Source organism: Sphaeramia orbicularis, chromosome 7 (assembly GCF_902148855.1).
Source record: "Sphaeramia orbicularis chromosome 7, fSphaOr1.1, whole genome shotgun sequence".
NCBI lineage: Eukaryota > Metazoa > Chordata > Actinopteri > Kurtiformes > Apogonidae > Sphaeramia > Sphaeramia orbicularis.
This window is the reverse complement of record NC_043963.1, coordinates 16,181,151-16,205,397: the sequence shown is the minus strand read 5'-3', so window position 1 is coordinate 16,205,397 and position 24,247 is coordinate 16,181,151. Positions and strand designations below refer to the sequence as shown.

At 34.0% G+C, this 24,247-nt stretch overlaps 1 protein-coding gene across 1 annotated transcript; it reads right to left on the bottom strand.

Annotated features, from left to right (window-relative positions):
• Positions 1-1,830: 1,830 nt before the first annotated feature.
• On the bottom strand, positions 1,831-23,746 carry sgk2a (serum/glucocorticoid regulated kinase 2a). Its single transcript, XM_030138660.1, has 13 exons — positions 23,636-23,746; positions 19,698-19,765; positions 16,521-16,582; positions 14,853-14,910; positions 14,031-14,114; positions 9,450-9,581; positions 8,449-8,561; positions 8,315-8,351; positions 8,124-8,210; positions 7,413-7,508; positions 5,614-5,769; positions 5,271-5,360; positions 1,831-3,483 (listed from the first exon to the last, which is right to left on the bottom strand). Exons 2-13 carry the CDS (start codon positions 19,710-19,712, stop codon positions 3,328-3,330), a joined length of 1,086 nt encoding a protein of 361 aa, XP_029994520.1. The 5' UTR covers positions 19,713-19,765; positions 23,636-23,746; the 3' UTR covers positions 1,831-3,327.
• Positions 23,747-24,247: the final 501 nt, after the last annotated feature.

Below are 24,247 nucleotides of genomic sequence, written 5' to 3'. Positions count from 1 at the left end.
TTGGCACACAGGGCTCTGGGTTAAACAGGTGAAACAGGATGATCACAGCACTTTCATACTGTTAAGCCTTATACACTGTTCTTTTCTTCACAGATCTGTTTAGGATCTATTAAATAACCTCTTTGGTTTCAGTAAATGGTTGGTTAATTATTAATGTATATTTCAGTGGGCTAGAAGGTGCAGTTACAACGAACATAAATATCTACAATTAACATAATATGATGTCCTTATTATTCTTAAGACACAAAGATATAAACATCACATCATGGTCATTTTTATTGAATCTGAAGATGGTATCTATTCTCTAGAACTGTGTAGATTTTTGTTTGTTTGTTTTTTTTGGGCTGGGAAAATGGGTCACAAATCCAGTTTATAATAATATAGTGCTTAACTTATACTCACTGACTTTGGAGAATAGATGTTAAAGAACTGAGCTGAGGACAAATATGTATAACAGATGTATAATTAGTGGATGAACTTGTGGAATAATTGTGAAAATATTGTAAAAATGGCTGCAAATATCAAACTGATGTATGATCATTCTTGTCTGTAAAAGGTGAACAAATGAACACGGGCTGTTGTTTTTGTTTTGTTTTTTATTATTTACCAGTGAAATGGTTGTTTTATGCTTTAATATTCTCTGTAATTACATTGTACATGACAAACTTGACCCAATAAAAAAAAATCTTGAATAACTTTCTTAGCTTTTTGACTTTTTTTTTTTTTTTTTTTTTTTACTGGGTCTCCTTTTGGAAAGATACCACTTTTCCATAGTATCAGCTCTGAATGTTTTGTTTTGTTTTGTTTTTCATTTCCACTGTATGAAAAGTAGATATAACATTTACCAAGCCAAGCTAGTTGGAAATCACAGAAAATATCAGAGCAAATTTTGCTCTGATATGCTCTATGCTCTATCTTTATGAATTGACCAGATTGGAACCTGAAACAACTATATTCTCTGTGGAAAAATCTTAACACATTTAATTTGAGGAATTATACTTTCATCCTCCCCAGGAGTTGAAAAGCAGTAACAAATATGCTCTAATACATCAGTTTATTGTCTTGATTAAAAAAGAAGAGAGCTGTTCAGTTCGAGATGGAGCTCAAAATGTGATTGGTGATGTTTGTGATTCTCTCACTCCTGATCATATGTATGATGTCAAAATGAAAATAAATAGTGTATGAATCTTAATTTCAGAAGAGGGAAAAATGTGCTTTGGCTATACAAATACTCAGTAAAAGAGAGAGTCAACAGGACCCCTTTTCAACAACAGTCAAGTAATTCAGTAGTGTTTGTCTACATTAATGTTTGTGTTTGTAACTTGTGTGTTGCTAACAGTAGTAGTCAGCTTTAGCTATGACTCACTGACTTCGATCTCCCCAAATCATTTCTAATTTAAATTAAGCAGCAAAGTAAATTAAAATGTAGATGTTAATGCAAATAATGATGTGTTTTTGTATATTTGGGACTCATTTTGTTTTTGAGATATGAGTGGAAAAAGTTTGGGAAACCCGGCTGTAAATAAATGACTGAAATCTGCTTTTTAAATAGGATTAAAATTACCACAATGACATGTTCTCAGTGGCCGCAAACAACTATGTTCTGTGAGGTTCATTTGACACCAGGCTGTTTCAGCTACATGTAAAACATGAGAAATACAAACATTTTTTTGTGCTGTAAAATGAATGATCAGGTCAAGTTTTACCCCTAACAATATGTTCAGATTAAGACTATAAAAATAACAAAGAAAGATGAGTTTCATGAAACATAAACATCTTATTTGTACCTTTATATATATTAAAAAAAGTGATACCACTCAATCTTGTGTGTGACGTTTCATCCATGAACTGGAACAGGGAAGCTTTAATATCAGATGTACAAACAAAACCTTTAAGTACACAGTATATGTAGTGGATGGTAAATATAAAATGCATCAGATGTACATTTTCAACTTTCAACAACAACATCTGTTACCAACTTCAATTTGTTGAAATAGAGGCAAAACAATTTTCTTACAGTTCATAATCTATTGTATATTTACAGATATTACCATACATACATACAGTATTTTCAATATAACATTAACATCTTGGACAGAAACTTCACATCAACATCTGTGTGTGTGTTATCTACAGTCTAAAATAATCTACTTAAAAACATGGCAGAGGACATTTGATGGTTTCCTTTCAGAGACAAAAGCACCACTAAATTTGCACAGAGCAAACAGCCATTACGGATGAGCAATCGAGTGCATCAAATGTTGATACTTTGGTAAATCTGACATTATTTTATCTCAAAAACAAGTAGGTAATTTTGGTAACACTTTGCATAAAGGCTGCACAGTATATCATATCATCACCTTCCTAAAATAAATGCCCCTTTTAGCCACTTTTTCAGATTTTTCAGGAAACACAACAAACTTAAACATGAGGAAATTATTATTATTATTATTTTTATTTTTATTTTTTTCTTTCTTTGTTTATTTGGAGAAGCAGATCCTACAAATCTTCCCTTTCGGGTACAATTCAATGTCCACACCTCAAATGTGAACGAAGATACTAATTCAAGTTTTTTAGTAGAATATAGAACAAATATAACAAGTGGGCGGGAGGAGAGGGCTAGCTCTGCTTCTTCATCAACAAGATAAGACATATTAAGGTATGTATGTTTACACTAACCTAAATAGAAATGTATATCATGTAAGAGGAGATGATTTAGGCAAAAATGTAATTTCTGTTAAAAAAAAAAAAAAAAAAAAAAAAAGACAGGCAATTATGTAATGAAGGTGGTGATATATTAATTGGTCTCTTGGCTGTTAAACTTTCCTCCTTTTCTTAAAAATACTGGTGACCCCACATGTTCAGTTGTTTTCAAATACAGGACAAACCTTTATATAAAACAGAATGTTCAAGATTGGTTGTAACATTACACAGTTTCAGTCTTCAGTTCAAAAAGATGAAATACGACATGTCTAAAGAAGCCAGCCAAGCACAGTATTCATTCTAATGTACAATAAATGAATCAAATAAACAAATATGCACTGCGTCTAAAAAGCGTCTGAACTGTTTTATTCGGTAACTCTGTCATGCCAGTGTCAGATCCCTCGTTACCTGTCAAGAGTTACCGGTGTAAGAGTCGACCTGACAAAACTCTCCCCGCACTTTCTGCTGCACCATAAAAATTCCTTTGGTATTTCAATCTAACAGATGCGGTGTAGTGCTTCTGCTGCAGCTACGTCTGCTACACACACACACACCACAACATCTGAACTCAACAGAGGCGTGAGCTGTTTATTATGTGTCACCTTCAGACAGTTAACTGGTCTGTCACAGAAAGCTGTCCTCAGTGGCGACAAAGGAGAAACCGTTGAAGGCGTTGTTGGCGCTGGTGCCGGCGTTGAGCTCTGGGGTCCGACTCACTGAGTTCGGGACCATCTCTCTGGTGAACTCTGGATCTATGTGCTGAGTGTCAGCTGGGCCTTTCTGTAGAAGACACAAATAAAAACTAAAGAAGTTAACTAAGGTTTGGAAGGAAGGGAACATCCAAACCACCCTCTAATCACCTGTAAAACTGACTTACACCTGCTCACCAGATCCAGTACCAGTTTTCTGTGGTACTAGTCCAACACTCCCTGTTTCCTCCCACATTCATTCACCTTTGGTCCTCAAAAATAATACTCTGGATCAAATAATCACCTCAGAAGAGATGGAGTCATCTGCTTATCCCACAAGATATCCCATGGAGCTTCAACATCCTCACATTCATTTCATACATTATCTGCCTACATAAAAACTTCCAAACGTACATAGTGTGGAAATGATAATGAAATGTTAATGTGTTGTTTAAATATATCAGAATCAGAATCCGCTTTACTGGCCAAGTATGTGAACGCATACAAGGAATTTGGCTTCGGTTTTTCTTTGCACACGTTTCAACATGAACCCAACACAACATGAACCCAATCACACTTGAACACAGACCTAATATAGACAAACATTCAACTAGAGACAAGGACAACAATGAGATGAGATTTACAGTGGATTTGTAATATGTACAGAGGGCAAACTGGAGTTTTATACAGTGAGTGGATGTGTACAGGGATCCAGTCTATTAAAAATATGTTTATGTATATATTATTATAGTGCAAATTAGTCAGAGTTTTTATATGGAGTGCAAAAAATAAGTTTGTGAGTGGGTGAATTTTCAGGGGGATACCAACACTAGATGGCTCATAAAGTGTAAAGTGTTCATGAGAGTGATGGCCTGGGGGAAAAAACTGTTCATATGTCTGGCTGTTTTGGCGTACAGTGCTCTGTATTGCCTGCCAGAGGGAAGAAGTATAAACAAAGTATATGCAACATGACATATAAAAATATTAGGTAAGTTCTGCATTCAAAACCTACTTAAAATGTACTTAAAGAATGAAAAGTTAATGTTGTTGTGCAGTAAAATGGTCCCTATCGCTGTTTTATTATCATAAATGATGTTTTTGATTCATTTTACTGCTGCATGAATGTGTATGTTGCATTGTAGTTCTGTACAAGATCATTGGAACTTCTTTATAAACTGTTTGCACCTTAATCTAAAGTAATGCATCATGTTCTAGAAGATCAGTGTTGCTATTCTGTGAGAACTACATATTTCTAAAAAGTCAACTTTTCACAAACTCAGAAAAACTGGTCTATTTTCAGCTTTGTGATGATGCATTTTCCAGTGAATCCAAGAGGGTTTTAAAGAGTGGATTTAGCTTAAGAAGGAGGAGAATTGAAAATCTAACCCAAAAGGAAACCAAAGATAAGTCACATTGTTTTCACTTCACATAAAGAAGAAAAAATTGTAATCTGTAAACTAATATAAGTGAATCTGGCAGACAAATGTACCAGAGTAGATGTTTAAAGTAGCATAAAATGGTATAAATGTCAACCACAATAATGTGGTAAAAAAAAAATTGTTACTTTCAACAATGGATGTTTCATGTACAATGAATGGTTATATGTAATACTGAATAAGAAAACCATTCTCTGAAGAGACAAAAGATAAAGTAAACTGAAGTTAGCATAAAATAATAACATACTGATAAGGTTCTCACCATCTTTAAGGTGATTAATATACTGTATAACAGAAAATAGATAAAGTGACAGGCCTTTATTTCATAGAATAAGACAAAGAGGAAGGAGTGAGAGGGTACACAGGTGACTGCAAATAAAGACCTGGTATGAAGATAAAAAACAGAATATGTATTGATTATAATGTGTCTGGATGGACTCACCACGTTGGGGTTGTATGGAGGAGTGATTCTCTTGTGATAAAGGTCATCCCAGTTAATTGGAGAGAAAAATATGTGGTTCTTTATTTCTAACTGTAGACAAAAATGAAAAAAAAAGACAATACATTAAGTAAAATGCAAACACGGTGTGGTATAATTCCAACATTCATTTGTCAACCTCTTTGCTTTGAAAAACTGTAATTTCCCCAAAACTTCCATAAGGGATTAAACTAGTCCCACATCAATAGAAATACTAACTCAAAAGCATCCTCAGTCTAGAACCGGGCTTCCTGTTTGTCTGGGAAACAAAGCAGCTGAAATAAGTCTCTAAACATGAGACACTCACAAAGTCGGCGATAGCCCCGAGGCGTCTGTGCTGGTCTTTCTGCAGGAGACCGATCAACAGAGAGCAGATGGCGTCCGACTTCCCAGGAGGCAGGAGGAGCGGCTTGTGGAGGATCCCGTCATACATTTCCCCAACGTCACGACTGTAGAACGGAGGCTGAGGCAGGGAATCATCAAAAATTATTACTGAATGACGCATTTCCCATACTACATATTCACCCATAAAAAAGAATGATTCCTCAGTTCTTGATTGTAACTGTTTAATATGAGATATGAAGTATGTTTCTAAAAATAATAACTGTCTTACTTATTCTACCCGGTACAATTAAGTATGTGCCCTAAAGGTTCAGTATGTCTTGTATGCTTGTGTGACCTTAGCTAACTCCATATCTAAGCTGAGAGTAGCTAGTTGCTAATGGAGGAATAGAAGAACTTGGAAGTGATATAAAGTCCAGTTCAGAACAAATTAGATTTGTTACAAGAAGAGTTGAAAACTTTAAAGTACTTGGAAAGCTGTTCTGTCACATTCTGAAAACCTGCCAGTCCACATCCATGTAATCAAACAAGACAATGTAATATTTCCATTATAATGATTTTTTGTACTTCATACCAAAACAGTGCAAAGGAAGAAAACAGAACATAAAAATAGTTAAAATGCAGTATATATGTAAAAACTATTACCCTGACTTTCATGGAACTTAGTGACAGAGGAGAGTTTGGGCCACAGATCCACTGTGGGCCTTGGTGGATAAATATGGGGTTTCATATTTCTACCAAGACCCCACAGCCCAATAATTCAACCCCCTATGTCACAATGTTATAAAAGGAAAGTGATTAAAGGAAAATCCCGCTTCTGTCTCTTTTTATGGATGTGCCACAAAATTTAATGAGGTAATTTAATGAAACCCAGTGCAGAAGTTTTTGTTGTTTTTCTGACTAAGAAACAAACCACGGTGGGACCTTGGTGGAGGTACAGAATGTGCTCTACTGAGCCCCTCTAGTTACAAACAGACTTCTAAAATGCTTACTTCTGCCATCAGTGTTGATGATATGATATTTCCAAAAGCAGCAAATTATGTTATTGCTATTTTTAAGTTTTGGTAAACATTACAAAATTTCCCAGAAATTAGATGAATTATAACGCTACAAATGATTAACTACTGTTATGACATCTTCATACCGGGATTCTTCATTTATGTAATCTGAGACAGATCTGATGATTTGCTTATGACGAATGACCAACATTAGCTGCATTGTCATGGCAACATTATTTCTTGAAACTTCACAAACGTCCAAATACTGTATCTTCAATGTGATGTTGTGGCTTTTCTTACTAAATTTGAGGTCAATCTGTTCAACCTTCTAGAAGGACTGCACCAGACAGTAAAAACCCGTCATTTTTTGTTACCACTATGTGGCACTATAACTTCCAGTTGACATTATTATGCCATTGTGTTCAGGGTTGGACTCTTTCATGGAAAATGGATGATTTAAAGTGAGATTTTAACAGTTCAATGTTTCAAAGCAAGACATCAAAATTCACCCCCATGCCCACAGAGGGTAACAAAAGTTGCTAACATCCTACTAGGTTGACTTCTATGGCCCAAATTTTGTAGATATAGCTGTGAAAAACATGGACCAAATGTTGTGTTGGTAGGTGAAAGGAGCCAGGAAAAATGTTCTTTATGAGAAGCAATTACTACGTTTTACAAAAGGCATCACATACAAGACATCTCAAAGTCTTAGATCAATATGGTTCCTGATGTATAACCCATAAACCACTCACACCATCAAACATACCAGGCTGTAGATCATCTCATAGAGAACTGCTCCCAGACACCACCAGTCCACGGTCCGGTCATACGGTTCCTTACGAAGAACCTCTGGAGCCAAGTACTATAGTTACGTAGAGAATGAAAAAGTAAAGCATCATTCAATGTCACAAGAAAATCCTCCTCACTGTAGATGAAACCCTCTCTATCCTAAATATAACCATAGATACACTACAAATCAAATGTTATACAAATATTTGATGTCTTTTTCTTAAATATTTCATAGCTTATTGTTTCTTTATTTTAGAGCCCATTTTTACAGTTGTTTTGACACATTAAATAAACTATGTAAGGTAAAGCAGTAGGTCACATTCTTCACTGCTTTTAAATACAGACAAACAGAAAATAGGGGAATAGGGGTGAATTTGTGCAGAGATTACGTCAGATCTTGTCGATGATTGAAACAATACTGTTTGACTTTTTACAATGTGTATTTGTGTTTGTCATTATTATACAGTCTCTGGTAAAGGTTTATCTTTCCATATCTAAAATTCAGCTGACATTAATATGTAATTAATAGTAATAGATTTTGTTTTGGTGTTGTTTGTTGCTTCATACATTCATGATTCATTCATAAATTAATACCCAATACATTTTCTGGTTTCATAGATTTGTTCATTTAGCGTTAAGTATAACAATGTTAGTCAGTGAATGCTTATTAAATTATTATTTCACTTACTTCTGGAGTCCCACAGAAAGTTGATGTGGTTCCTTCTGGTTCCACTCCTTCTTTGCACAAGCCAAAATCTGTCAGCACCACATGACCCTGCACAGCAAAAACACAAACAGGATGTTTCAAGTCAAAACATTTCAATACACTAACTTAAAGAACATGGATCAGATGATGCCTACGTGTTAAATCTGACTCACCTGAGAGTCTAAGAGAATATTTTCTGGCTTCAAATCTCTGCAGTGAGCAAATCAAAGCAACAAATTAGCTTAATTGTTTACATTTACATATATTTTGAGGACATAATGAATGTATATGTGTACGACTGTCTGACCTGTAAACAATGTTAAGAGAGTGAAGGTAGCCGATAGCGCTCGCTACCTCAGCGGCATAAAACCTCGCCCTGGACTCAGAGAAACACCGTTCTCTCTGCAGGTGGAAAAACAACTGTAAAGACAGAGAGAGAAACAAATACAAAGAGCATGATAAGACGTGATACTGAAATTAGAAACAATATTTAGACAAGGCAGAGGAAAAATTTAATGAAGCGGTTAACAGAAGAGGAACTGCTATTAAAAGGCTTCACAATAAGAAAACAATGGCAGTGATAAAATAACAAAAAACAAATCATAAATGAAAAAATAGCATGAAAAACAGAGCTCTCACATTTGGGATAAAAAAAAAAAACTACTTCACACCAAAATTAAATATCTAATAAAAGCTTATTGTTCATATTAAGGCTTCATCTTTAAGTTTTTAACCTAATCACCAACGCCATGTGAAATAAAGAGAGGCATCGACAAAAAGACGATAAATATGTAAGTGGCACAGAAGAGAAAAAAAAACCTTGAAACCTATGCAAAGCAAAGACACAACAAGATTAAAAGATGTAATACTGAAATGATGTGAAAGTGATAAAAAGATTAAATGATGTAAAAGATTAACAATGGTGTAAAGTAAAACATTCAGCAAGACAAAAAAGACATAAAAGCCTGAACAATTATATAATAAGATGGTAACTGCATAACAACTTAACAAGACAAAAACAATGCAAAAGGGGTAAAAGAGTAAAATGAAATTAAAAAAAAGTGAAAAGATTAAACAAGACTAAAGCAACATATAAACACAAGAAGCCAAAACATGATATTAAAAAAAAATCCAGAGACAGTGTTTTTACTTGAGAAAAGTCATTAAAAATGTAAATCTATGGCATTTCAAGATGTATTTTTGTACTTTAGGGTCCTGAGGAGACCCAAAAGTGTTTCTCTTTCGAGTCTAACGCTAAAAAAGTTCCACTGATGTAGAGAAATAAATAATGTGAATATAAACTGTTACCTCTCCTCCATTCACATAGTCAAGGACAAAGTAGAGCTTCTCTGGAGTCTGAAAGGAGTAGTGAAGCCGAACCAGAAATGGGTGTTTCAGACTCTTCAGCAGCACGTTCCTTTCTGCCATAATGTTTTTTTGCTACAAGAGAAAAAGATGCAAGTGAATAAAAAATCCCACTGTCTTTTTTTTTTTGACATTTTAATGAAAGACTTTCACAACACCCCCATTAACACGATGTCTGTCTGGAAGATTTAATAATAATGTGCAGAAACAGAGGAGCGTTTTTTCCACTGTTGCGTGCATGTAACAGATTTTTTTATGTTGCATGTCCTACAAATAAAAATCAGTAACGGTAATAAAAGTGCTGATGATCAACAAATTAAAAATTGCGTATTGATATTTGACTAAAAGGATCTTTGTTTGAGCAGATGATGCCTCTGGCTCCTGTTATTTTTAGCCAGCTGGAACCGTGGACACATGCTTTTGGACCAAGAAATCATGTGAATAGTTTTTTCAATGTTTAAAATTTTGCTTGAGGATAAAAACACTGACTTAAAGTAAAGAAATTAGTGATAATAATGTGTATTAAGTCCACATTTAAAATATTATGCTTGAAAAAGCAGCGTAAAAGAAATCAGACCAAGATGTTTATGACTGTATGAAGATATAAGACTATACTGTGGTAGTTTAGCCATGAAATGTGTACAGTGGTATATATTCACAACTGGTAAATCTATGCTTTCATGCCCAGTTGTGTTGTAGTAAAGTCTGACTGAGACTTTGAGGGGTTAAGACCGAGTCGAGATCACAACCACATTCACTACAACGGCAGTATGGTAAAAACGTTATTCAAATATTATAGCTTTATAGACAGTAAGATACAATCAAAGCAGTTAAGCTGATTAAACCTGTAAAGGCGGTAGGTGTGTGTTTTTCTTTTAAGTGTCTTACAACCAGTGTGGGAAAGATTGTGTCACAGACATATGATATACAAAGCACTAGGGATAAACTGAGTACAGTAAAAAAAAAAAAAAAACTGCTCTGCGTCAGTGAATCCAAACTCAATTTTTTTCATCTTTGCTGTTCCTTATCGAGCTCTACGTGACTAAGCAGTAGAGTGGCATGTAGTGTTTATGTTGGAGCTCACATTAGCTAATGTTTATGTGACCAGACTTTATACACATTAACTACAGAGCCTTACGTAGATGTAAATTCACTGTCTCATCATTGTTTATCAAGAGAAAAAATGTAACTTAGGAGCAACAATTTGTCACCACATGAGCTGAACCCCTCTACTTCTAACAGAACTAACACTGCATGAGCATGTTATGTAACCAGATTGTAACTAGATTAGGTGTCTTGAAGGCAAATAGCTGGTAAACAAGTGGAAGTATACACATAGGTGGTAAGTACAGCTTATGTTAGCAAAATGGGTATGGGTCAGATGAACTCCTTTTGTCAGTGAGAAGACAAAATGAGGCAGTCTGTAGTGGAAAATAGGTAAAAAGTTTTACACCTGAAACAAATGTTTGAAAGACAATGCATAGGCTTAGCGATACTGGCACAGCTGTGGCCTTGACTGGTTGTAAAATAAAATCTTTACTCTTCTAAAACAACATAAGATCAAGGCCTTCAAAACAGGTCCACAAGTGTCAACATTTTTAGATATTTATTTAAATACTTTTGCAAATACAACTAAATTAAGTGTGCTGCTCCTAAGTGCAGGGTGCTATAAAACATTATATATTGATAAAGTCATAGAAATAATAATCAACAGGATAAGGAAATAATCTGAAAGAAATCTGATGCTGATGATGGATGTCATCAAAAGCTTAATGTTTGTTCTTTCAGTTTATAATAAAATGCTATATGCTATAAGAATTTTCACAAATAATTGCAAAGGTTCCTCAACTGCTGCCGTTTCAGTGAGGACCTTTCTGTTACAATAGTTTGCAACACTTACACTACAATCATTATTTTTACAGTCTAATAATAATAATAAAATCCTGCAGTATAAAAGCATTGACAGCCTACATAAATGTACTGTTTGACATTAATTCAGTAAACAATGGAGTCTTTATTTGAACGTGCTGCACCTTTAAATGCCGTGCCCATGTGGACCTACAAGACTATCTGACATAATGAAAAAAACATGACAAGACCAAGAACTGCACCCACAGTATCAGACATACATCTACTGAGAAAAACATAATCACATTCGCCATACTCATGACTATAAATAACACGCTTTGGCTATAGAAACATATCTCTCATGACACTTGAGCTCCAGCAGAAGCAAACACTTGAGTATTAAAAGACAACAAATGTGTGTTTAATTGGAGTGTGATCAGACCAACACAGACGTGGCCCAGTTTATTTAGAGGGAGTTGTAAAATTTGTCCTTTGTACAGAACAAGCTGTAGATTAGATAAGATTCAGATCATGTTGCTGGGTCAAAACACTGTTTACTAATAACACTCAGAGATACTCACACACACTTATCGTTGCACACATTTTCCGTCTTTGTCTGCCAGTGTGTATCACAAATCAGCACTGTTTTACTTTTATAATTCACCGGCCAAAACTTGACTGACGATTAAAATCAGTAAAAACATACAAACTATTATCAGCAAATATGATAAAAGTATCAAAAGTAAAGGTGTCTTTTGGAAATTAATTAAAAATTATGTTACTGTATCATGACTATCGGCTGTCTCAGTTATTAATCAAATAAAAATCCATATTGTGCTTACTGTGGACAAAATATTAATATAAAGAAATGGTGTTATGAGTTTCTTTGCATGGTAATCAAGGAAAATGCAAAATACTAGTCATTTTCGCCCAAACACACAAAGTTAAATTAGCATAAAAAATACAAAAACTTTGCATGTCTCAGTAGATATTAAGCAGACTACGTAAAAACAAGTAAAAGTTCATACATGCACAGTTTGATTTCATTAAATTGCGGGTTTTTGCAGATATTACTGCACAGACTGACATTGTGATGAGATTATATTTTTGTGCATCTCTACTGTTAATCCATATGCCGTATAATTTGACTGGTAAGATGTTATTTGCACAATATTAAAAGTGAAGGTTTAATCAAGTGAGCAGTGAGAGTAAATGAAGAGACTGAGACTGAGTAAGAAAATAAGTGAAGGAATAGAAAGATAAAATATTACTTCCTTCTGTCACAGCAGTTATATTCTAAACACACATATGCATACACCTACATCTTATGTTCAGGTATGCAGGTATCTTCTAGAGGTGACATATAGCTGAAGTACAAGGTGTGTTTGTTAGAGGCCGCACAGTTTACCCAGAGTTTTGCTTCTCAGACGGAACCATTCAGTAAGTGACCAGCGCAGAAAGAGAAGAGAGCAGTTACTTTGTTTATATATTGTTCTTCCCGTGTACACTGTGCCATGACACCAAGAAATATCCCAAACAAAGTAAAACAAGAGGAAAATGGAAAATACAGGCAAAGGCAAGGGTTTCTGCAGACAAACATACTACCGCACACTGATTGATGATTGAGAAAATGACAGAGAGGAAAATGTTAGATATTTTTCTATTAAGAACTGGACTTGCAACTAACATGTAACTACACTTTTTGTGGATTTCAGCTGTTTTTACCAAGACAGGAAAGTCTAGTTTTAGTCAAAATTCACCTGCAACTTGAAACAAAGTGCAGATCCATCTTAAAGTGAATTAGGAGATTGAGGATTTGAAATTCCATCACATTTTGTTTCTTCCTGTTCTTGTTTTAGTTAACTCTGCTGTGTTTTCTTTATTTTACTTAGCTACAGCGAATATCTAACCCTCTAGTAAAATAGTAAAAACGTAAACAAATAAAGGTTGAATGACTGCGATTCATTATAGATTACATAGCACATCATTCCCTCAACTAATAAAATGCTTTGTTTATAAAAATAACAGTTGTAGTAGTACAGTGAAGTGCATTTGTAACATTTACACAAAAAGAACATTAAATCTTCTGTTTTGACCAGAAGTCCAGAACTCAAATATATTCAGTTTTCTGAAAAATGAAAAAATATTATTAATCAGGAACATTTACTTCAAATATGAGAGGTAATAAACAAAATGATCATATTTGTGGAATAATTGTTTACTCATAATTTGGTTCAGCAGCTAAGTCTGTTATACAGTATGTTTGTTTTTTAAATTCATCTTCTATGTAGTTTTTCTGTGATTTAAAGGTCTCTCACTGCTGTATGTGTAGTGTTTTTTTTTTGTTTGATATTTGCTCAGGGCCTGTGATTTTCTATAGAAATAAAGTTACTCTCAACTTACTTATCAAATTACAGCTCCACTGTAAAATACCTAGAGCTGTCAGATAAAGTAGGCATTTATGTAAATGCATTATTTGCATAATTATAAGCCGCACTAATCCAACAGTTGTTTTTCAGTCATTTCAGTTTGCACACATCAGAACTAAAGCTGTGTGTCTTAAAAGAATTTTGTTTGTGGTTTGTAAACGCCTTTGCAGAAGAAAATCCTAAATTCCAGGTTTAAAGTGTCAAGAAAGCAAAGAGTGTGACCACAGTGTCCAGCAGAAGAGCCCACCTCTTTCTTCTTCAGGATGACTTTCTTCTGCAGCACTTTGACGGCATAGAATTTGTTGTCAGCTTTGAGCTTGGCGAGCAGGACCTGCATAAAGGTTTGTTTGTTAGTGCTTTGTTTGGTAAACATTATGCACCCCCATGTCAATGTAATGCTATCAAGCCATTACATAAAACCCATCTGAGAACAGAGCTCAGTGAGAACACACAACACAGATATATGATCTGTGGAAACAGATGATCCTGAGAAATCGGAGAAGTTCATTGATACAGAAAAAGAAAATTGGCCCAATGTTGGCCATAAAAAGGCAGATCTTTTAAGCACAAATAAATAGAAAATAAAATAGTCTATATATTTGCTGTGATCTTCAGCGTGAAAAGAGGCTTTTATCTTATTTATGTTGTTATTGTGTTAAATACTGATTATATGATGCTGAGGTAACTTTAACATGCCTCAGTACCCTGTAAAGTTAATGATTCATGAAGCAGGCAGCACATTTTGATCAGACAGCAGTCAGCAGGTAGACTCTCGATGACCCCGTGTGCCATGTCAGCAGCAGCTTGATATCTTCATTTCTTATTCTGTCTCTACTGTCTCACAAGGTCACAGCCATAAAATCACTCCTGCTAATTAACCAGTGTCCCAAAACCCTGAAACGTCCTCTTTAATCTGTACGATCCATTAATTCTTCAGCAGCGATTATCGTTTTCATGTCCTTAACGTCACCCTTTGCTGAGGAAAGCTAGTTTTAGAGTTCCTTTGAGGCGAATGTGTGAGATGACAAAACAACAGATAGAAAGACTGAAAAGCATTAGTTTCAGTTACCTTTCCAAAGGTCCCTTTGCCAATAACAGTCAGGAAGTCAAAGTCAGTGGGTCTGGCACTGAAACAAGTCAAAGTTATCTATTAAATACAGACTAAACCACATTACATAACAACCTGTAAGGAACTGTCAGTAATAATTAAATACTAAGAGATATTTCCTCTGCAATGTAGTGTTCCTACACATTACAGTCATATATAGTATGGTTATATAATACCGTATTAAAAAAATCAGAAAGTGTGCTGACTCTATCCATATGTGCTGTTTAGGCATTGTATAACTTAACATTTCAGATTTTTAGACATTAATCTGTAAGAAAAAACAAAAACAAAACAAGAATCAATAATGACGATGATGATTGACCAGTAAACATACAGTAAATATTCAAAAATAACTAAATAGTAAGTAAAGGTTATTACATACTCAACAAGAACAGAGAGCTTTGTTGTCTCTCTGATGGCTGACATTATTTTTTTCTCACAGCTTGTTCATAACACTTTATCCAGGCAGAGCTTTTTTCTTGTGTGGTGTCTTTACAACTAGTGTGTGATTGGTCAGAAATGTGTGGGCGTGGTTAATGCAAAAAAGCAGAGAACTTTCCAGAAGTTCTGGACTTGAGTTTCTAGTGAAGTATGAAATGTCCTGACCAGAACTAGCTCGTTCCTGTTCTTGGCACCTGAAGAAAACAAACATATTTCTCTGTTCTTTCAGAATATGCACAGGCCTTAAATATCAATTTCCAAGATAGAGAAAGAACACAGAAATATGTGTTGTTAAATTGCATAAGCTTTTTCAAATGACGGCAGGGTGAATGCATGTTGTAGTTAAATGCTTAAAAGATGATTTAACAAAATATTAAGAGTATGGGACTTTTTTTTCATCTGGCTGTGCATTACAGTGAAATAGAGTTAACAGCAGATGCAATAATATCATTAATTGCAATTAGTTATATAACAATTTACTGTCAACTCAACATCATGACAGCCCTAACTGTGATTTCTTGAACAAATTTCTCTTCATAATAGCTGGTTTACCTACTCTAGATGATATTATTAGATCATATGAAGATTATATGATCACATGAAAAATAATATGCAGATGTTTGCTCTTGTCATAATTTATAGATAAGGCCTATTGTTCTTAAAAAGTAGATCCTTGGGAAAAAATGTTTGGGAAAAATGCTCTAAAATGACCCACAAATTCACCCAAACTGAAAAGTATAGAGCGTGGTACAAACACAGTGTTTCTTTCATTAAAATTTCCTCTTAAGTCACATTTTTGTACGCAGCCAGGACGTAAATCATTTGTTGCTTTATTTGAGATTCAGAGCCATAAACAACCCAGAGGATTAAGAAAAAGCATGGTTATATGTTTATGAGATCCTATGTTGTTTAATGTCCTCGTAGGTTGTTTGTGTAGTAGGAATTATGAGTACACACTGCTTTTTTTTTAATGCAATCCCACAACTAAAACTGGTAAGACAACTGTACAATATAAAGAGTAAATTGCTTCATTATGTTGGCATATATGCCTAGTTTTTCCAGAAGTATAATGTTTTTTTGCCAGATCTGATCATACTGTGAGAATATTGTGAGAATATTAATAAAACAAATCTGGTGTGTGTGACAATAATATGAGCTACATGCTGTTTGGGGACGTAAATCACTCACTGTGGGTTCGCTGAAGGTCCCAGATTGACTTCATCATGAGAGGAGGAGGGTGATGTCCGCAGCTGAAGAACAAAGTAATGAAACAAGTGCTTTAACTGACTAAAATAAAGACACATAAACATGAATACCAAATATTTCTTCAGTTACTTAAGCTGATTCAAGTTGGTTAAAACTGTTGAGTGTAAAAATTTTATCCAAACAGAGATGTTTTCACTCTTTGGTGGATTAACAACAAAACATGGTCACAGCTAAAGAAAAACTGAAACAGATGAACAGTTATTTGTATCGGACGTGTGACATTTTAGCCACAGACGCATTTATCATGCTTATTTTGAGTCACGCAGGAACTGCGTTAACAAAAGCAGATAAATATTTAGCCCCAAGATAAAGACATGAGGATGTGAGTCACAGCACGTTAGTGACAAAACTTCACTGTTAACTGTGGCCTTACAATCAGACTGATGCACTTATTCATTCTACTTGGAATAAATCATGGTTCTTATAGCAATCTATCAATTTTATCAGACTAAAAAAAAACTCCTGTCTGTACTTATCCATTCATCAACATTTCTCCTCATTTAAAAAGTGAATCTGCTCTACAAGTCCTAAATCTTTTTAGTTATGAAATCTTCTAGCCATTATGTTCAACAAACAAAAAAGTTTGTCTAATTAGCTTTTATGGTACTATCAAAGCTATTTTTAGCCACCATTTATTTAATAATTGGTTGTATAAACACAGGTTTTTAACTGTTAAAATTCAATTTGATTTATTGAAACTTGCTCCAGTCAAACCTTCTTGCAGATTTTGTTCATATAAACATTATATTTCAAGACATCTACAGACTATTGTTCCAGTCAAAACTAAATGTAACATGTCTAAAAATTTTCGTTAGATATATTGGACATGTCTCGCACATATCTATAATAATCAAGTCAGATCCACAGTTACACTCTTTCTGGGATAAATGATGTATCCTTTGTCATTCATAAGTGTTTGGTTTTCAATGTCAGATCTCCATTGTTTAATTTTTTATATCATCATGAAAATTGTGGATATCTGCAAATAAAACTTTGCAGGAAAAAACTCAACCCAACTGATATCTGTAACTGTCATCTCTAGTCATGGCTGAAATTGCTGATAAGTGAAATTACAATTTATTGGTCATACTGCCAAGTAAAAATGTGTTTCCTCTATTTTTATCTGGCAGTGGTTCATTGACACAGCAAGGAAAATACCACCATACATGAAATAACACTTTAATTTACCTTACTGTTATCTACAGCTAAACTAAGTGTACACCAGATGCTTTAGAAACAGGGCTGGGCAATAAAAAGACATTGATCATTGATGTAATATAAAGTAACTATCTTGTGATAATTTGCCTTAAAGGAGTGATATTTTGCTTTTTTTAAATGGAATTATGCATTTTAAAACTTTTCCCTGTGGTCTACATAAAGTGTAAATACTATGCTTGGGTCTGAATTCTTCATTAATTCAACTCCACAGGTCCATCTTAAACAATATTTCTGAGTAATGATACCAGAAAGGTCATTTTGAGCGCTGGCCCTTTAAATGCAAGTGAGCCACTTCACACCCTGCCCCCTCCAGGTTATTGACTGTGTGCTCTGTCCTGTTCAGCCACTTGTGTTCGTAAATACAACCAACAACTGAACATTTTAGGTAATCAGCTCGAAGTTTGGACATATTTTCTGTATGGACTACAACCGCTGCTGCTGCCAAATAATTATGTCTTAAGAAGTCTTGACCTTATATATGCAAATGTCGTGACATAACTAGTTATAAAACATAACAAATTAAGAAGGAATTAAAACAGGTTGCAGAAATCCACTCGATTTTTGCCAGGATTAATATAAAGATAGTTTTGCAGCACTTGGAGGGTTCAAATTCAAACTTTATAAATTGTTAGGGTCCAAATACACAAATAAATGAACCAAAGACTAATAAAAGTGGGTTTAGCAAAATATGACCCCTTCAAAGCCCATCTTATTGTTCATTATGTTTTGACCATAAAATTAGTTTAACACCACAAAAAATGTTTTTAAAATTGTTTGCACTTTGCTGAATATTAACAGATTCCGCTCCATATCTCTCAATCAACACATCAGCTACTAAAGGTGTGTTTTTCATCTTTTCCATCACTTTCATCTTGTTGTGTCTTTGAGATTGTTTTTCATCACGTTGCATCATTTACAAATAATTTAAAACCATGTGGTTTCCTCATATTTTACCCAGGACCAAAAATAAGTCTTGAACTGGATAATTATCAATATCTAATATGAACAGTTTTATCTTGACAACATTCTTGACGGGGTCACACGGCTCTATTTAGAAATTAATGACTGGATAACAAAGAACAGATTTTAATATAACTTCTATTTTAAACATTAACTAAGACCAAAATAGTCACATGTATGAGAAAAGTGGAATTATTTCCCAAAGCACCGCAGCTTTATTAAAAGCACAGAGGAAACGCTGTCTATGGTGACATTTTTACTAGTCACAATGTATTTTAGATAATAAAAATAGCATTATGTATTCCTGGAATATTTTTAATTTTGAATATCATTATGAAAATTATGGCTAGGACTGATATGGATAAATACCTTCTTATTCCATTAATTATTATACAAAACACAGTGATGGAAAACACATCAAAGGATCTTATTACCAAAGACTAAAATGGGAACTGGACCATTTCAGCTTTTGGCAATAACATTCTAGTTGGAATGTGAATTATGAAAATAAGTTCATTCAACTTTAGAGCAACAACACTAAAACAATCTATTAAATATTGCCATAAAGACATCAATCTGAAGTTGGTTCACCATCCTTCAGTGTAAATCAAGTTTTAACATTAAGTTTCAACATGTTTTAATATACTACATTGGTCAGATTTCCCATGAAAATGTTGAGCTTTCCAGTAATTCCCAAATATTGTACATAAGTCTTTTTCATTTTTCTCTATCTGTCCTTAAAAGCTGTATGCAAACTATCAGAAACAAGCACCAACATTCCAGATGTGTGGGGACAGATAGATACTTTGTTAACAATAAACCTTTTCTTAACAGTGGGAACTAAACTAAGTTCCATTTCTATTTTCAGATTTAGTACAGATGATTTTAAAAAAAAGGGCAAAACTGAAGAGACATACTTACATTACTGTGAGCCATAGCTATTATCCATACCACATCCACTGGAGACGCAGCATCAGTGTTTGACAAACCTGTGACAGGAGAGAAGAGGAGTCAATGAGGAAGGAACTACCACATTAAGTACTAATACCACAGTGTTCAAATACTACACTGCATGACATTCAAACCCTTAATTATGCAACTTTTATCAGCAAAAAATGTCATTTTACTGTAAAATGGTCCTGATGCATTAATTTTTTTGTTGCATAAAAGTGTTTGAGCTCATGTGAACTACTTTCAAGAAGATCATTATGTATTTGTTGAACCACCATCTTGTGAGACGCACATAGCTCTGAGAAGTCAACTTTTCACAAGCTCGAGGGTTTTCATTAGTTTATTTTGAAGGATGAAAAATCGGAAACTCAACTCCTTCAGTTTACAATCAAAATCAGTGCAACCGGACAACATGATATTCAGTGGATAGGAACGGGATGAAAAACGGTAAAATGAAAAGCAGCTAAAGCCATCATAGAAATTTAGTGGATTAAAAAACATAATATTTGCCCCTGGGATGTAGTGATCCGGAAATAAAAACCTGCATGAAAATGGAAACACTAAAACAGAGTATAAGTACCTCAAATTTGTACTGCAGTACAAGTACCAGTATGTGTGCATTAGATTTGAGAATTGATAAAACCTTCATTCACACCTTCAAAGATCTGTCTGAAGGTGAAGAACTGGTTCTAAAATTAAGTTTTATAAATAGATTATGGTCACGTCTCCAGGAAATGAAAATAAGACAAGATAATGTCCCCTAAACACATGGACTTGTGCGTTTGTGTTTCCGAATAAACTGCTGACCTCACTGTGAGAGTCCAGATGAGCTGGTAGTTCTGGTTTGCAAAGGAACGAGATGCTGGATCAACAGAAACACAACGAAGGACATTGTGTGTGTAGTGACTGTGTCAGTAACTGAATGTGTTGACATGGCAAATATTGTTGTGTCATTCTTACATCTGTCAAAACATAGGGGATGACCCTTCCACTCACACACAATCTCTCAGAAGTGTCAAACTACTACTCCTGTAAATGCTTTTTCATTTTCATATCTCATGCTTTCTTACTTATATATTCTTACATATCTGAATGTGTGTTAATATGTGTATACACAACATTAGATGCCATGTTTCAATACAAGTACATGTCTACTTTACTACTATTTTAACCACAACCAGGTCACTGGTGACCCATATAAGGGTTAGGTCACATTTGAACTGATGTACTTTGGGTGTAGTTTAGCGACATTTTCACAGGAACTGAGGATGTCTCAAATCATGTTTAATACATGCATTTGGCCTTAAACATCTTCTGTTATATATAAATATATATAAATATAAATATATAAATATATATATATATATATATATATATATATATATATTTATATTTATATTTATATTTATATTTATATGTGTGTGTGTATATATATATGTGTGTGTGTGTGTGTATATATATATATATATACACACACACACACACACACACATATATATATATATATATATATATATATATATGTATATATATATATATATATATATATATATATATATATATATATATATATATATATATATATATATATATACATATATAAAAACTGTATATATACTGTATATATAACTTCCACAAGACAGTTTGATCATCTTTCCTGTGTGTCGTCCGTTTGAACTTTTTATGCTTACAGCTAATGACTGTTTTAGTTGGAAATAATTTTTCTTGATTAGTTTGTTGGTGGTTTTGTCTATAAAATGTCAGAAAAATGGTGATTAGAGTTACCCAAAACTCCTTGAATGCCCAAAGACATGATGGTTAATGTCACAGAGTAAGTACTATCTGATTCATCGCTCTTGCTCCACATTTTCCACTTCTTTTTAGCAGGGTTTTCCCTTTGGCAGGCTTAGATGTTGTGTGTGTTTTCTCTAAGTCTGTGAAAAATGTACACAGTGTCTCATCATTTGGAGCATTATTATTACCCTATATAAGTTTATCATATATGTGTACAAATATGACAAACTTGGAAAAAAAACTTGCAGATAATAATTGATCACTTAAAACACTTAAAACCAGACTTAACAAAAGAGGTCTACTGGACCAACTACAATAATTTGAGCTGGAAAAGTAATGTAGTTAGTTTTGATGCTGTTCTACATTGATTAGACATTAATGTGGCTTATGTTTTGCGTCCATGCCTTATTATGGTAGGAAAAACCCTGCCTTTCAGTATTTGCACATGAAGATCAGACACCAAAATGTACTTTGTTGTACTTTTCTACTGAATCTAATCTAATCTAATCAAATCTAATCTAATCTAATTATTTTAAGATAAATATGACATTTTAATATTGCCAACAATATCAATAAACATCTCAAACATCTCAGTATGTTGCATTTTTGAAGAGCACTCATGAAGACTTGTATTCAAACCTAAAATGAGCTCCACACCTCACATCTTTGATTAAATTTCTGACAGAAGAACTCAAGATCTTCCCCTTTTGTAGAAGATATAGCCTAATCCATATATAAACATTTTAAGTATGAACTGTGCAACAATAAGCAGATTTAATGTTTATTCACCTGTTTGTTGGCTTTTTTACCTCTGTCCTCCAGTAATAGTAAGTGTAAGCTGGACTATATCCACATTGTTACCATTTTGTAGGAAAATTCTGCATCAGTAATAATACATATTATAATACAGTATGTGCAATGTATCACAAGTTTATGAATGGTTTAAACCTAAATATTTCTATTTCTTCATATACTGTAACTATTCTCTATATTTCCACAAATAAAATACAAGTCACGAACTGCAAAATGTGTACTTAAATCAGCTATAATTGTACATGTTAACAATCAAAATCCAGATAAAATTCTGATCAGACTGACAGGGTGGCATGGAAAAACCAATATTGCTGCATTCTCACTTATTTATCTGCAAGTTGGATGAATCACTGACATCACAATGGAAATAAAGTCCACTTCCTGAAGCAGGTTGATCCAAGGTGAATTAATCTAAGGTCTTGGAGATAATAATTACTAATAAATAACCAAGGGCAATGGACAGCAGTACTTGGGCACATGACAATGATATTCTTGTTTTAATAACACTAATAAATCATCACCGGCATGTTAATTCACTGCCTTCACCAACAACACAAAGAAAAAAAACTCCAGCTGCTTAGAATAACCATAAAAATCTGCCACAGGGCAAAGACACATAAAACCTTGATAGTAAAAGGCTGCAGTCCTTATGACTACAACATAAGGATTCCAGGAAAGTAGGACTTAATGCAGGAGTAAACAAACAAAGAGAGGTCTGATTACAAATTAAAAGTAGATGTAGAGGAAAGTGTTAATGTAAAACTTATTTATTTATTCCAATCTAAGAAAACTTATAATACCTGCCCCTTTTTTCAAACATCTGCTTACATCAGATAGGTTGCTGTTACAGCTATTACAGTAAACAGTTTACATGATAGTCAATGAAAATAAAACAAATCCAAAATGCATAAGTAAAATTATTTCATTATATGCTTTTATAAAGCTTCTCTATTCTCTCCTTATAGAACCTCTTAAACTGAAAAATATTTGTACAGCTCTTTTCTTCCATTGCCAAAAACTGACAACATATGAGGGCAAACCACAAAAAAAGCTCAAAAACAAAATAATATAACTTTATAGAAATGAATCCCAAGCTTTAATTTGCAGAAGTAAGAGTAATATGAAAACACAATCCCTAAAAATCTCATGTATGTCATACTACCTTTTGCAACCACACAATAACATTTTTAAGAAGGCAATACTGATCAGATGAAGCCTAAGACATTCAGAAAATTTGGAGAGAAAAAAAAAAAAGTCTCTGAATTGTCGACAATGCAGGTAAAGTGTTGCAGTGAGCTCACCTGTGTGCGGTGGAGACTGGAGCGGATCTCAGGTCAGTTTGTGTTTCTGTCAGACGGTCACGAAGGAAGGTCGACTTCAACACAGTGAATCATTGATGAAAAGTAGCGGAGCTTAAAAGTGAAATGGGGGCGGGGTCTGGGTTCTGTAAAAAGAAAAAAAAAAAAAGAAAGAAAGAAAGAAAGGAGGAGGAGGTCGGTCCGAGTCTGACAGAAATTAACTTCCGGACTTTAAGACCAACTTTCAAAATAAAATAAACTGGATACACAAACCACATCGACTGATAATATAGTAATGAACGTTATCAAGTAATTCCAGTAAATTAATAAATGTTAACACATGTATAAACACCCTAATCATGGCTACCTGAGCTAATTAGCAACCTGGCTAGCAGTCCATGTAACAGTTAATGCTAACGCAGATACTGTTAAGTTATATTTATTGTTATTAAGTACCGGTAACCTTCATGACAGAATCCTCCGACACCCTCGTTACTTTATCTTTTCTCCAGAGCTGCCAGTAAGGTAAAAAAAAAAAACAAAAACAAAAAACAAACAAACAAACAAAAAAAAACATTCAATAAACAAGAGCACCGAATGTCAAAGTTGACAGCC